At 27.8% G+C, this 15,254-nt stretch overlaps 1 protein-coding gene across 1 annotated transcript in view; it reads right to left on the bottom strand.

Annotated features, from left to right (window-relative positions):
• LOC129616327 (pleckstrin homology domain-containing family G member 5) overlaps positions 1-14,970 on the bottom strand; it is a 30,051-nt gene extending 15,081 nt beyond the window's left edge. The window contains exons 1-10 of the mRNA XM_055531936.1: positions 14,941-14,970; positions 12,857-12,951; positions 12,706-12,797; positions 4,533-4,672; positions 4,086-4,475; positions 3,554-4,015; positions 3,344-3,454; positions 2,631-3,267; positions 2,415-2,565; positions 1,696-1,800 (exon numbers count right to left, since the gene is read on the bottom strand). Coding sequence (XP_055387911.1) covers positions 1,696-1,800; positions 2,415-2,565; positions 2,631-3,267; positions 3,344-3,454; positions 3,554-4,015; positions 4,086-4,475; positions 4,533-4,672; positions 12,706-12,797; positions 12,857-12,951; positions 14,941-14,970 — 2,213 coding nt within the window. The remainder of the gene's footprint in view (positions 1-1,695; positions 1,801-2,414; positions 2,566-2,630; positions 3,268-3,343; positions 3,455-3,553; positions 4,016-4,085; positions 4,476-4,532; positions 4,673-12,705; positions 12,798-12,856; positions 12,952-14,940) is intronic.
• Between the last annotated feature and the right edge of the window lie 284 nt (positions 14,971-15,254).

The raw sequence follows: 15,254 nt of genomic DNA on the forward strand, positions 1-15,254 counted from the left end.
ATTTTTAGTAAAGCTTCACTTTGTGCCATACAAATTCCCTGAAAACTTAGATTTGGTAATAACTAGAACTCAAATATTCCGCAGATACGGTGAAAAATGGAAAATACTCTAGTTCAGTTTCCAAGCCCTATAGGTAAAAACTTATAGGCTCATTATTTTAGTTGATTATTTCTCTTTATATGAGCAAATATGTAAGGTCCAGTTCTCGAGCCCTGACATAGCCAAAACGAACTCACTCACATATTTTTCTCAATAATTTAATAGCAATAACTTAACATTCAATTGACTCGAACAAGACACGAGAATAGAAAAATATAAACAAATGTACATCTGTATATGCATATGCACATACTTCGCACACAATGTTTTTTTTTAAAAAGCATGTACATACATACGTACAATTTGCAAATTTTTTCTCGTTGCAATTTTGCAAAAGCAAAATTATTCGCAACGAGAAAAAATAGAGTTCACCATGTCAACTCTGTAATACCCGTACGAATTTGCTATCTTATGTACGAGTAAATACATATGTCATAGCTGACTATGAGACAGACTATGACTTTTAGTTGCTAAATTACCATATTAATTTATGCAAAATTTCAGTACTGTGTTTTCAATATTTTCTAAGATATGGCCAAACTACTTTTGAAGTTCTACGGCAGCTACCTGAGACATCGAAGCAATTTTATCTAACACATTGGCTTTTTATCTGACAACTACTATTCGCTAGCGTGAAATTTCAATATCACAGATTTTATAGTTTAAGTTAAAACGTCAAGCTTTGAGTTGCAAGATTTAAAACAATATACTGTCTACAAATACCTGTAATTTTTTTAACGTTACAACGTGATTGGAAACTTTAATTTTTATTAGTATGGGTTAAAAGTAGAAATGAAAAAACATTTTCAAAGGCAGTTAAATAATTAAATTTGGCAATGCTTCAATTCAATCACAAAGTTAAGAATATTGCATAAGATGATGACAATCATTAAATAGATAGTGGCTGCTTTAAAAGTCACAGATTTTATAGTTTCTGAGATATAGCCAAATAACTTTTGAAGCTGTATGGCAGCTCCAGAAGGAGCCAAGATATTTCAACGTCTTCTTGTCAAACATATCGGCCCTACTAAAATATTTATATGTGCGAAATTTCAATATCAAAGCTTTCATTGTTTCTAAGATATAGTCAAATAAGTTTTGAAGTTGTATGACAGCTACCCGAACCAATACCTCGAACATATCCAATTTAAATAGGGTTCTGGTATTTGCTATAATAAATAATTTTTGCAAATTTGTTGAATTTAGTTCAATTAGTTTTTGAGTTATCGTTAGGACGGACGGACAGACAAAGCTAAATCGATTCAGAATTCGACACTGATCAAAAACATATACTTGAGTCTATATCTAGACCATTATTTCTTAGCGTTACAAACAGTAAGGCAAATTTAGCATACTCATCGAGCATACATTAATACGGATATTATGTGAAATGGGATTTTCCTCTTTACTACGAATGGTGATTTACGGGTGACTTTATTAAAAAAATTACCTAGATTTGATACCATTATAATGAATAAACAATAACAATGCAGTCATTAAATTTTGGATTACAAAAAGCACAAATTCAAGCGTATTTGTGTATATAATTATTTAAATAATAATTCAATAATTTAAACTCTATTAAAAAAACATTACCTTGTCGGACTTGGTGGCGGGTAAGATATTCCACGATGATTTGATGATAATAAATTGTTTTTGGAACAACCTCTTCCGTATTCCGGTACAAGCAGAGTATTGTTACTATAAGTATGATAAAAATCACAACTATTCATTTCCGGATTTTTTATAATACGGAGTTCACAGTTTCGAGTGCATATTTATTATGAATTATTTTGTTCATTATGTGTGCTTAATATTTTCATGATAGAAGGTGAAATTAGTTGTTAGTGGTGTTGGTGCAAACAAAAATTGTATGTTATCCAAAAACATAATGAATTTATTAATCCGAAAAAATAATAAATTTAAAATTATTTTTGAATAAAAATTTTAACTTTAACGTAATATATCTTTTCTAAACTTAAACACTTTATTCGGTATACGGAATTACGCAATTTAAATAAATAATTAAATTTTATGTAAGCTAAAACGTCAAGCTTTGAGTTGCAAGATTTAAAACAAAATACTGCCTACAAGTGGTTGTAATTATTTTAACGTTACAACGTGATTGGACACTTTAATTTTTATTTGTATGAGTTAAAATTAGAAATCAAAAAACATTTTCAAAGGCAGTTAAATAATTAAATTTGGCAATACTATGGGGAGCATAATTCAATCACAAAGTTAAGAATATTGCATGTGATGATGACAATCATTGATAGCGGCTGCTATAAAAGTTAATAATTTAAATTCATTACCTGACTTGATTATGTGGTGAAGTTAAGTTTGGCAAGCTTTGACCCAAGCTATGAAGTGGTTCCACACTCAACGTGTTTGCCGTTGCGGTTTTTTGTTTTTGTGTGTCAACTGTTGTAGATGATTTTGTCTTCTGTATTGTATGTTGGTTATCTAAAATTTAATCAAATTAAAGTCTAATTTTTAGGTATGTATACAAATTAAAACAACAAAATTACTGAAGTGTGTGCTCTCATCACTAGATAAGGAATTCGCTTTCTCAAAATCGATTGATATATTTTTTGAATCATTGAGTTCAACAGATCCACTGTGACTATTATTTAAACTGGAGATGCGACTGCCCTTAGAGCTATTCAAGGGACTTTTTCTTACACATAGTATATTAACATTATCATCACTAGTGCTCTGATTATAGCCTCGTAAATTGATATCCAGTTGTATATTTTGCTTCAGTCTTGTGTAGATATGTTTCGCTTTCGTTATACCATCATGCCAATTTTTAGCTTCCGAACATTGTAAGGAAAATGCTGAAGTGGGTACTTGAAATTCATTTAAGTAAATACAATGAAGAGAATTGTCTTTATATTTTATAACTAAACGATCTGTGAAATAGGGTTGGCGAATTACTTTTAGGGTTCCCTGATTTTTCTTTGAAATAGTTTTGCATATTAGAAGAATATCTGTTAGTAAAAAACAATGTACATCTGATTTGCTGGCACTATCTTTTAATTTCAAATCGCCTTCCATGAACAAATGACGGCAGTGTTGACTGGAACACCCTTTCATAGGCGCACACAAATCAAACATTTGACTATATTGTTTGACAAGTTTTTCTAATTGTTCATTATTAGTTTCCTAAAAGTAATTTAATGTTTTTAAACTTTATTTTTTTTAAGTCGACTGAAAAATTTAATAGTTAAGGTTCACTTACTACAACATCATATGATTCAATTCGGGCCATGATGCCTTTTAAACGTTCATTTTCTTGTCTGGTTGATAAGTGGTTATTCACGCTGTAAACAAAATTTTCAACAGAACGAATCTGCGAATAAAAACCGACACGATAAAGTATATATGTATATGTATTTACATATATAACGAAATATTTTTTTATTAATTAAATAAGAAACAATTTTGTTACCATTGAGTCAAGCATTTCTCCATCATTTTCAATAACTATATGTTTTCTTATTGCTATTAGTAATAAACTATATTTAGTCAGTCTTTGCATTGGTCGCACAAGTATGTCAGCAAGACGCAATCGATTACAATTCTTTTGTGATTCACACCATGCCAAATATGTTGTAAATACGGTATTTGTTCGGTTTAAATCTTTGCAATAAAATTGACAAGTACTTTGTTCAGCGCAATAAACTTTATAAGAGGAAAACACTGAACCAAATGTGACAAAACCTTGCTCAAAATAATCAATTTGTAGGGGAGAACCGTTTGCAATACTATTTGCAACCATTGGGAATAAATACGATGCCCAAAATTTTATATTGGATTCACATATTTCGCGAATATTTGAAAACAATTTGTTTTGATCAACATCTGCTAAAATATTTTCTTCTTGAATAGCTTCTAAGCAGGCTAGAAACAACTAAAATAAATTAATTGTTGAGTAAATAAAGTTATTATATAAAACGAAACATGTTTCAGAAAAAAATTACATCTGTAACGGTTTGTAAAGTATTTATGTAATCAATTTCCGTTGTTACAAGTTCCCATATTGCTGACTGAATTTTTATTTCGTTATCAGGTAAATTTTCATAATAAATAAATTCACGCCAACATTTATGACTATTTTTCAAATATTTTAAGGCATCAGTTTCACAAGTTTGATGTTCTAGTTTAATGTTATACTTTTTTGGAGGTCCCCCTGATTTTGAAAATTTACTTAAAAGTTCACATAATTGATTTTGTTGTGGATTTTTGACACCAAAAAGACCGGACCATCTCTGCTTGAGTTGTTTTGCAGGAATAGTCTTTGGATCAGGTTCGGAGCTGGTTTCCTCTGTAGAAGCTGATGACAAAAGGCGTGACGGTCTAGTGCGTGATCCCTGCTTTCAAAATTAATTATTGAAACTAAGATAAAAGTTAAAATGTTTTGAATTTACAAAAGATGCTGCTTTCTGTAATCCTCCAGCTTTAGAGCTTTTTAGATAGGAATCATTCTTTTCTCTTACAATAAGAATCCTGCCAGGTAAGTTTGCAGTATCAATATTTTCATCTATCGAACATGCATATGATGGAGACCCTTTTAAATAAATTAACAATAGCATTTTAATTTGACAAAAAATATTAAATTTTTTGTAAGATACATATATATATATATAGATATACATGTATATATATATATAACTATGTACATATATATATATATATATATATATATATATATATATGCTTATGTATGTACATTTTATTATTTTTAGGAAGAAAAAATTAATATAGCATTTTTTTAAATTTGTGATTTTATTCAAAAGTATTATGCTTTAAATTAAGGAAATATTTTTAAATATTTTAAGGTTTCTTTGCAAAGTATAACCAAAGAAACTAATTTCATAAAGAATAATTGCAAGTTTCAAAAGAAAAACTTTTTTTTTTATTTCTACTTTTGGGTAACGATCTTTGAGTTTTTCGTCATAACACATTGCGGTGTGTTTGAATCTTTTTTTTTTGAAGACGTATTGAAAGATGTTTTTTTTTGTATTGCAAGTGTTGAGAACTTATAGTTTTCCGATGGCAACATAATGTAAATATGTACATACATACATACGTACTTATATCTATATCTATGTACTTATATGTACTTATGAATTTTAATATTATTGTCTTATAGAAACAAATTCAAACGAATGAAACAAAAAGAGACGTGTGTACCGACATACATACTTATCAAAATAAATTTTATACGAATAATTTCCAAAATATATTTGATTTAATATCTGTCGGATTTTTTAGGTTATTGAATTGTGGTAAAAAACTTGTATTAATTTATATTTTATATACAGGGTGATTCAGTAAAGAGTACAATATTATACACCATTGTTTAGGGCATAAAAAATGGTTAAATTTTTGTTTGGAACTAGTTGTCAAAACTCAACGGTTTCGGAGATACAGGGATTTTAACGAATTTTCACGAAAACTTTACTTGCCGAAGCTTTTTTGCTTGTAACTTCCCTTGTAAAAAAGTAGAAACCTCAAATTCACAGTTTCTGAAAGGGCTAGTACGGGGCTTGAAAGCAACATACTTCTTGATTTTGCGTTCTGCATACTTTCGGAATATCAAGCATTCGAACTTTTGAAAAACGTCAATTTTTTCCATTTTGTATTTTTTCAATTTTCTTCATCCCCACAATTTTGTGTAAAAATTTTAGAAACTTTAAGTTTAGCTTCAATGAATTGTGTATCAAGGAAATGTACTTAACAGCTTTCAAAATTATTCATAATCAAATGAAACACAATTTTATTCTTAATAGGAACTTCGATATACATGGCAGAAACACAAGGAATCAATCTAACTTCTATCTTTCATTGTTTAGGACTGATAGACAGAAAAAGAAATGTTTATATGTGTGCTTAAAGATGTACAATGAATTACCAACTAATCTCAAACAAATCGATAATATATGCATGTTTAAAAGGAAAATCTTTGATTATATTACACAATAATGTTTTCAAATTGCACAAACGTATTTTACTCAAATAGAAATTAAAGAATAATAATATAATAAATAATTATATAATAGCAATATTAAAATACAAATAAATAAATAAATAAATGAGAATCTTTATCAATCTTTATTAATCTTTATTATTATACTACCTGTAGTAGTTGAAATTTTATATATGTACTACATTATTATAAGGCCAGAGAGCTAACGCTATAGGTCATAAAATCTATATTTTGAATTATACTATGTATATTATTTCGCTAAGTTTAGTTTCCGTTACTTACATTATATCTTAGAATTTTATTGTTAAGGTAGAATATGTATATTTTGGAAAAAAAAAATATATAATTATATGAAATAAAGAAAAAAAAAAGATATTTTGTTACAGTTATATAATATTGTACTCTTTGCTTAATTACCCTGTGTATACATATATGTACACCAGTTTAATATCAAGTAAGTATAATATAAAATTTTCTCTATAGTAGAAAAATTGTAGTATTTAGAAATTCAATTATCATTTTCCTGTTTTTGCGGGACTTAAAAATGTTTGTGATTTTGCTACAATTTGTAGCCAAAAATAGCATTTTTATACCTTTGGTGGTATAACTTTTAGGGGGGCGTGAGGTAATTTAATAGCATAATGATTTTTTTTTTGCAGAAATAAGTTTCTTCTAAATATCTATTTGTGTATAAAATTTCAGCTTCCAGTGTCGAAGTGTTCTAAACAAATAAGCACTTTTTTTCAAATAAGTTTTTTGAAAAGTACAAATAAAATAAAAATAAAGTTGGGCCAAACCAATGGTTTGTATTGTAGCACTTTTCCCTTCAACAAGTGAAAATTCTGCTTTTAAATACAGTCTATGTATACCTATCATACTATTAAAATTATTTTTATTCATGTACAAAGCTGTTTCTAGGATTGCATATATTTAGGATGATGCATACATGCAGTCTTTGAAATAAAACAAAAATTAATATAAAAAGGGGTTAACATAATGCTCGATTTTAAGGTTTAATTGTGTGAGTTAAGAAAAATAATTATATTTTTTAATGTCATGGAATTTACCGTTAGTTTTTTGTGTTTATAGAAATTTGAAAAAGCTTGCAGTTTCGGAAATATAAGGTGTCAAAAATTCAAATTTTACAAATTTCAAGAGGCGATAACTTGAGAGAGGGTGGATATAGAAAAAAATTTTCTTCCAACGAAATAAGCTCTTTGTTAATGTCTAAAAGCCCTTAAAATTCCAAGCTTCTACAGGCTGGCGTCTAGAAGAAAAACGAAATTAAAAATTTGGAAAAAAAAGACTTTAGATAACGGTAAAATTGAACGGCCATTTTGTTTTTCTAAAGTTTAACTATAGTATACCGCGCTAGGGGAAGTAAGCCGCTGCCTTTATGCGTTTGCAAAATTTGAAAAGTGCTTATAGTTTCATTGCAACAAATAGTTAAAAAAGGCCATTTTTAGGGATTTGGGGGGGTATAACTTCTAGAGGGGGGGAGATAGGTAAAAATTTTATTCTAATTAGCTTTTAGACATTAACAAATAGTTTATTTCGTTGGAAGAAAATTTTTTTCCATCTCCACCCCCTCTCAAGTTATCACCTTTTGAAATTCGTAAAATTTGAATGTTTGACACCTTATATTTTCGAAACCGCAAGTTTTTCCAAATTTTTATAAACACAAGAGGCTAGCGGTAAATTCCATGAAATTAAAAAATATAATTATTTTTCTCAACTCACACAATTAACCCTTAAAATCGAGCAATATGTTAACCCCTTTTTATATTAATTTTTGCTTTATTTCAAACACTGCATATATGCGTCATCCTAAATATATGCAATTCTAGAAATAGTTTTGTATATGAATGAAAATAATTTTAATAGTTTGATAGGTATATATAGACTGTATTTAAAAGCAGAATTTTCACTTCTTGAAGGGAAAAGTGCTGCAATACAAACCATTGGTTTGACCCAACTTTATTTTTTAAAAATACATGCATACATAAATAGTATACACATAAAATACCAATTGAAAATTTTGTATTTTATGCAAATTTCCCATAGCCTGCTTTGGAAAATAGAATTTAATAGTTTTTAAAATAAAGAAAATAGAATTTAATAGAATAAAATAGAATTTTTTAAAAAATCTTAGAAAAATAACCGTCTATGACAAATTACTAAAAAATTTTGTAATTTTTATATTACTCTAACAACAGAAAATAATTTTTTGACTTAAATCGTTCTCAGTCTTATGATCCTTAAAACAGCACATATTTTTTAAATTTCTAAACAATAGAATATTTCAAATATGTTAAATACAAAATTGTGATAACATAATAGTGCAGTACCAAATACATTGTACTTCACAAAACTATGAAAATTTAAAAGCATATAGACTTAGAATATATTATTAACGAATAAATGAAAATATAAATTTTAGTCAGTGGCTTTTAAATGTAGGTAAAGGACTTATTTCTAAACTACCATCTGCCAAAGCAAACTTTTCTATTAAAGTACTAAAGTGTCAAATAATATATCAACTTATTTTTGGAACAAGTTTTAAATGTACAGATTATTTCGCAACGTGCAATTCTTTGAATTAAAAAAAAAAATGTGAAAAAAACTGTCAATGCGATTGATTCAGTGAATAATTATGGCTCTGAAAATGATAGTTTGCAAGTTAATACTTCAATAGAATATTTGAATACCTTAAATCCTTCTGGATTATCACAATTTGAATTAAATATTTAAATTCGTTAATTATAAAACTATAACGAATATCCATAAAACATCAACGAATAGGTAAGGTTATTGAGAAGCTTATCAGTAAAAAATGGGTTGCTTGCATAACTGAGCTAAAAATAATTTTTTTTTTAAAATTGAAAAAATAAATAATTGCTAACTTCTGACCTTATTCTTGAAGAATAAGCCATGTTTGGACGTATCACGGGATATTTCATCAAAAACGAGAAAGATCAAACAACGGCATAGCAGATCACTGAAATTGTTTCTTTTTGATGCCATATATACCGTCAAGCTCAGAGAGCAAATCAAAAATAAATTCCAAATTTATATGGAGTTTAAATGGAAGGGGTGTCGGATTTATTTGCGTGAACGAAATTGATCAATATTTTTGGCTCCACTGATTCTACATATTTTTTCAAATTTAAAATTTAAATTTCAAAAAAATTCATTGGCAAATTCCAAAAATGCATATAAAAAAAAACTTACAATTTTTAGCGCAGGCAACCTTTCTTGCTTTCAAATGGAAGGGTACTGAAATACAGAGTAAAATTCTTGAATAAAAAATAGAATTCAAAAATATATCAAAAAATTGAAGAAAAAAGCAAAAACTAATAATTATAATCCAGATGGCTGTTAAAACTATACTAAACTAGTCGTGTGTGCTTGCATTGCAAGCCTTGCAAGTATTATGTCTGTAGTTTTGAAATTGTGTTCCATTCTGTGGCTGAGATATTTTAAGTTTACTTTATTTTTTCAAAAACACATCCGTAATATACATATAGATATGTTTTTTCCCAATAAATAATAAGATAAAACTTAAAATAAGAAAAGTTCTTAAAATAATTACCAAAAAATACATAATTAAACAAATAATTAGTTTCTTTGCGATCTCATACTTTTTGAGTAATTTATTTTAGAACCCCGCTTTGAGTTATGTCGCATAAAATCGTAAAATACCTTTTACAATAAGCACTTTAAGCGATAAATAACCGTATACGCATAAAACAATTCGCTACTAAAATGCATGTACGTATGTATTTGGAGTTTATAATAGATGCGAGTAAAACGTGTGACTGTAGAATGAGTTAACACCAATACTAACGTGTATAGGGTAATGCGTATAGCATACGATTTCTATGCAAAAAGTCCCAAGTTCGAACCCTGAACAATGCAATTTGCCAGATGAACTTTTTCTTATTGATAATTTAATTTTTTTAAATTAAAATTAAAAAAGCTTCACCCTTACAAATCAATGCAAGCGAGTTTCCGTCCTAAATATTTTTTTGAAAGTACGCTATTTGTAAAAAGTTGAATGCAATAGAATAACATTTTCTTTTAAATTTTGCCCTAAAAATATATTGTCAAGAAGTTTAATGTACACTTATGTTTTGCTTGCTACTACATTTTGCATGAGATCACGAAAAGAATACATAAATAAATGCGTACGCACATACTTATTACAAAACAATGTAGATTTTCTCAATGTAGGGGAGGGGGTGAAAGGGAAGAGGGTGAAAGGGAAGGGGATGAAAGGGGAGGGATGGTGGAATTAATGCTTTTTCTGGGACCCTGGAGGCAAAACACTATCTAATGACTGTTGCCCCATGTCTCTAGCTTTTCTAGAAGTACCCGTACTTTTTGGCATCTGAGAAGTAGCTATATAATATATGTATATAAAATGTAAAATAGGATGGTTTTTGATGAATTATACGAAATATGAATAAAATATAGAATTATAAAGGAAAATTCAAGGTACTGCGTAGCCTGGTGGGTAGTGTGGTAGTCTCATAACCAGTTTTGTTTAAATTTTTTGTTTTATTTTTTTTTAATATATGACAGATAAATGTTATTATAAAGTTTAAAGAAAATTTCCAAAAAAATGTTGTTATAATAGTTTGGAAAAATTCGCAAAAATTTTAAGTACATAAATATGTATGTATGTATATTTTTTTTAAAGCTTCCTGAGTAATTTTTTTTAAGCTTTCTATATGAATTTAATAATATTCAAAACTGTAGAATATACAGAAATAAATTTTAAACGCATAATTATTAAATCATGGGGGTAAACATACAAAACTTAATTATTCAAATAAAGAAAAGCTTTAGTCAAAAACAAAATAATAATTTTATTCACATATACAAATGTATATATATATATGAATGTTTTAGAATCGAAGATTTTAAAATTTTTCCTTTCAACATATAAACGTATGTACATAAGAATGTATTAGAATTGAAAATTTTAAGATTTTCTGTTGGAACAATTAGAAATAAAATTATAAATACAAACATACTTAATTATGAATGGATACCTGTTTCTTTCAAACTGTGGGTGAAAATATAGGATTAAATTTTTTAAATAAAGAAAAGGTTTAGGCAAAAACAAAATAATAATTTTATTCAAATATGTGTATGTACATATGAATGGATTAGAATTTAGCGTTTTACAGTTTTTCGCTCTAACAATAAAAATAAAATTTCAGGTAGATACATACGTACATGAATTGTGTATGTATATTTTTCTAAAGCTTGCTGACGAAACATAATATTCAAAACAATGACAAATGAAGCATTAATATTCAGTTGCCACAAAACATCTGATGTGTATTATAAAACCTGACTTTTATTTAACTTTATTTCGATTTTTCGAACTTAAAATATGTGAGATCATTATATTTTCGAATATTATTTATTTTTTGTTCCCGGTTTGTGTTTCTAATAATAAAAAGTGTTATTTATTTGTTGCTTTGCGTTTCTAGTAATATAAAGTATAAAAGAAAAGGTACTTTTGTTATACAAAAATTTTTTCAGAAAATCTTAAAATAGGGCTATTTCGGGGCTAAAAAGTTTCAATATCAGATTTTTCTGGGATTTTGGAGGCAAAAACAAATCTGGGAGATTCATAAAGAATACTCAAAAATTTTATAAATAAAAAATATTGCAATCGGCATACTTCGAAAACATAAAACATTAAGATTTTTTTTTTTTATTTTTTACCGATTCAAAATTTTGGAAAATATTTTCAGCTTGAAGGCCTGATGGATATATATGGCTTTAATACATTTAAAAAAAAGGTGACTTTTTTTGGTTTGCTTCGATTTGTTCAGGTATAAGCATCGGTTTATAAATAAATCGAAATATTCGAAATAATATAGAACGATATAACGCAATATAATATGCAATAAAGAACAAACTAATAATAAACAAAGACATAAAACACATTCTGTTTTATTGTTGAACACCTAAAGTTTTGCTATGGCTGTCAAACACATAAGTGTGGAGCTTTCGAAAATTTAGATCTATCTTGGATATCAATATAGAGTACGTTGGGTAAATCAAAATTATAAAATTTTCAAATTTAGCACGCTTTATAAATCGTCTTGAAAGCTTAGAGACAAATGGGTTTAATCGGTTTTAAAGATCATAAGGCAATATAATTTGCTTTACATAATAACTACAAATCGAGTAAATATAATAATTTGTAGCCTACAAAATAAATACAAAATAAATCTTGCAAAATATTATTACTATGCATAAGTCTAAATGAATATTATTTATTTATGCTATAAATAACGAAGTTAAACCTACTGCAGTAATTTTTTTTAATTTCTTTCTCTTTACTTTAAGTTTTATAATACTACATTTATATAGGAAATAAAAATTTCAAATAGTTAATAGCTCTTGTGGAAAATAATACTTACTAAATGTGGAAATATTTTAATTAGTTAATAACTATTTATAATAGTAAATCATACTTTTGTGTATTATTAGAATGGTTCGTAACGCCAATTGTCGGGTCCTGTTGCGTAACAATTTTGACTTACTCGTTATGTTTTCATATTTTCATTGGGAAACTAATAAATTACCTTTTTCTGTACCACTATAAATGTAACCATCAGTAATATTGATTTGTGATGCTCTAAGATTCCTTCGCTTAAGTGCGCTATCTATAGCTTCCCTGTTTTCGGAATTAACATTAGTTTCATTGAGGTAACCACATTTCAAAAAATTACTTACAAAAGCGTAATTCCTTTTTTAACTTGTATTAATTCCTCTTCGACACAATCATTTTTCTTATTAAAGTGAACGGAAAAGTATTCCGAACTGGAAACCTGTTAAATAAAATTACGTTACTTATGAAAGTCTAATGTACACTTAAGAAAGTAGTAATTTAAAGGTTAAGTATTGTATGTATGTAAGAAACAAGAACAAAATTTTGAAAAGATTAGATAAAAAGATAATAATAAGTATATTTAAATAGGTATATTTAAAAACCATGACTAAAGGTGAAACAGTAATTAATACCTTTATTATGATCGGCGAAGCGGATGGCTAGGCGAGTCGAATGGACTAGGGGAATCGAATGACATTTTAAATTATGATCGGCGCATATTTTATCGGCGATATTATGCTTCATTCGCAATATCCAAAATATTGCTGCGCAAGACATCAGGCAACCTACCAAAAATAATTAAGTTAACACTTGACATTACAAAAAATCAAGGCCTGGACTCTGCCTGCTTGGTGAATGTATTTGTAAAATTGCATATGTACTCTTGGAGAAATGACATTTCTGAAGAATAATTTTTTTTTCTATTTCTTTTGGAAAAATGATGATTTTTGCCTATTTCTATTTCGAGTTTTCTTTACGAAAAGTTGACTAAAACCTAAAAATTTTTATACTAAAATGAAGTTTAGAGTTTTCTTAACAGCAAATCAAAATTTTAAGTATGATTTTGAATAAATATGTTTTCGAGTTTTTCGACAGGTTTTTGTACCGCCATGTCAGACAACATATCCGAAAGAATTGAGAGTAAAAAATGATAATACAGTGAATGAAAAAAGTTAAGTTTTATAACTCGTCGACTAAGAAACAAACAGGGCATAAAAAAGGTATAGATTACAGTAAATCCCATTAAAAGTTTTTTGCAAAATTAAGATGAAGTTTAAAATCTAAAATCGTCTGATCGTCATGTTTTACTATCCTGAAAAATTATGTTAAACATATCTAGGGGAATAAATAGTTTATTTACATAAATTTGACTAAATAATACTGGATTGCTAACACAATATTTATTTGTTTAATTAAGAAGTAATGTGCCCATTATACTAATAATAATAACTTAATGGAAATTTCTTAATACAACTGCGGAGCTGATGGATGACGTAATCAAAGAAACGAGTTAAACGAACTCGAATCAGTGCCCTACCGCTTTTTAGGCGGACGCTCTACCAACTGAGCTACAGAGGTTCTTCACTTTGCTTTATACTGTAATCCACATGATTACTAAGTGTTGTTTACATTACATTGAAACCTTCACTGAAACCTTTTCGGCCAAGTTTTTGGTAAAATGCTACAGAATGCTTCTAACGAAGATTTATCGTTTATATGTATGCTCGCCAACTTTGTTCGCGGATTCGTTTCTTTGTTATGATCGTACATTTTTTTAATATTTGATTTTCTTGTCTGATAGAATTTTTCTAGTGCAGTGTGACTCAACTGCAAGAAAAATTGTATATGTTGTACGAATGATTCTTTAAGTTCACTATCATATTTTCTTGCATTAGTTTTCGAACCACGAACATCTTTTTCAACTGGAAAATTTTATTTTTGCCTTTTTCGTAAAGCCATAACTGCTATTATACATGATGAATGTACAACAAAGCGTAAAATTCTTTCGAGATATTCGCGATAGTTTTCTTGTACATTATTTGTGGCTGAGATGTGTTTTATAAATAATTACTGCTTTCTTTAATCACCCAGATTCTAATACGAATTATTAATATTAATTCATTCAAAAATCGTACTGCATCTTCAGGAAATTTGCATTTCAGTTGCAAAATATGGTTTCGGAGCTTACGATATTGTCAATTTACCGCTTTTACATATGTATTCTTGAGTATTCTAATTTTTTTCGGGTAGTGTGCTAACGGTTTCATTATGAAGCGTTTCATCAATTAAACATTTTGTAAATTTTTCTGGTCCGCTTAATATTATTTAGCCATTGCAGATGATGAATTCTTGCGTTACTCAGAATTGTCATCAGAATCAGAAGCAAAATCTGCAATAGAATTTTTGGTGACTGCTCGAAAAATCTTACCTTTTTTTCATCATTCAAATTTTTATTCATTTTCGTTTTACGTGACACAATAAAATAAGTATAATTATTGTAAGTATAAAATTTTTCCTGAAATTGTTAATTATTTACTTCGGTTATTACCAAAATAATAACTTTTAGTTGCGTACTGATCAACAAAACCAAATTGAATACCCATTTGTTAAAATATTTGCCTAATAATAATATCAATAACAGAAAACAAATTACATGTATTAAACAATTGTATTTTTAAACTGCAATTGAAAACAAACAAACAAACTTTTGTTTCGAAAATTCTAAGTATACGTATGTTTTTT

Source organism: Condylostylus longicornis, unplaced genomic scaffold, assembly GCF_029603195.1.
Source record: "Condylostylus longicornis isolate FDR11 unplaced genomic scaffold, ASM2960319v2 ptg000180l, whole genome shotgun sequence".
Lineage (NCBI taxonomy): Eukaryota > Metazoa > Arthropoda > Insecta > Diptera > Dolichopodidae > Condylostylus > Condylostylus longicornis.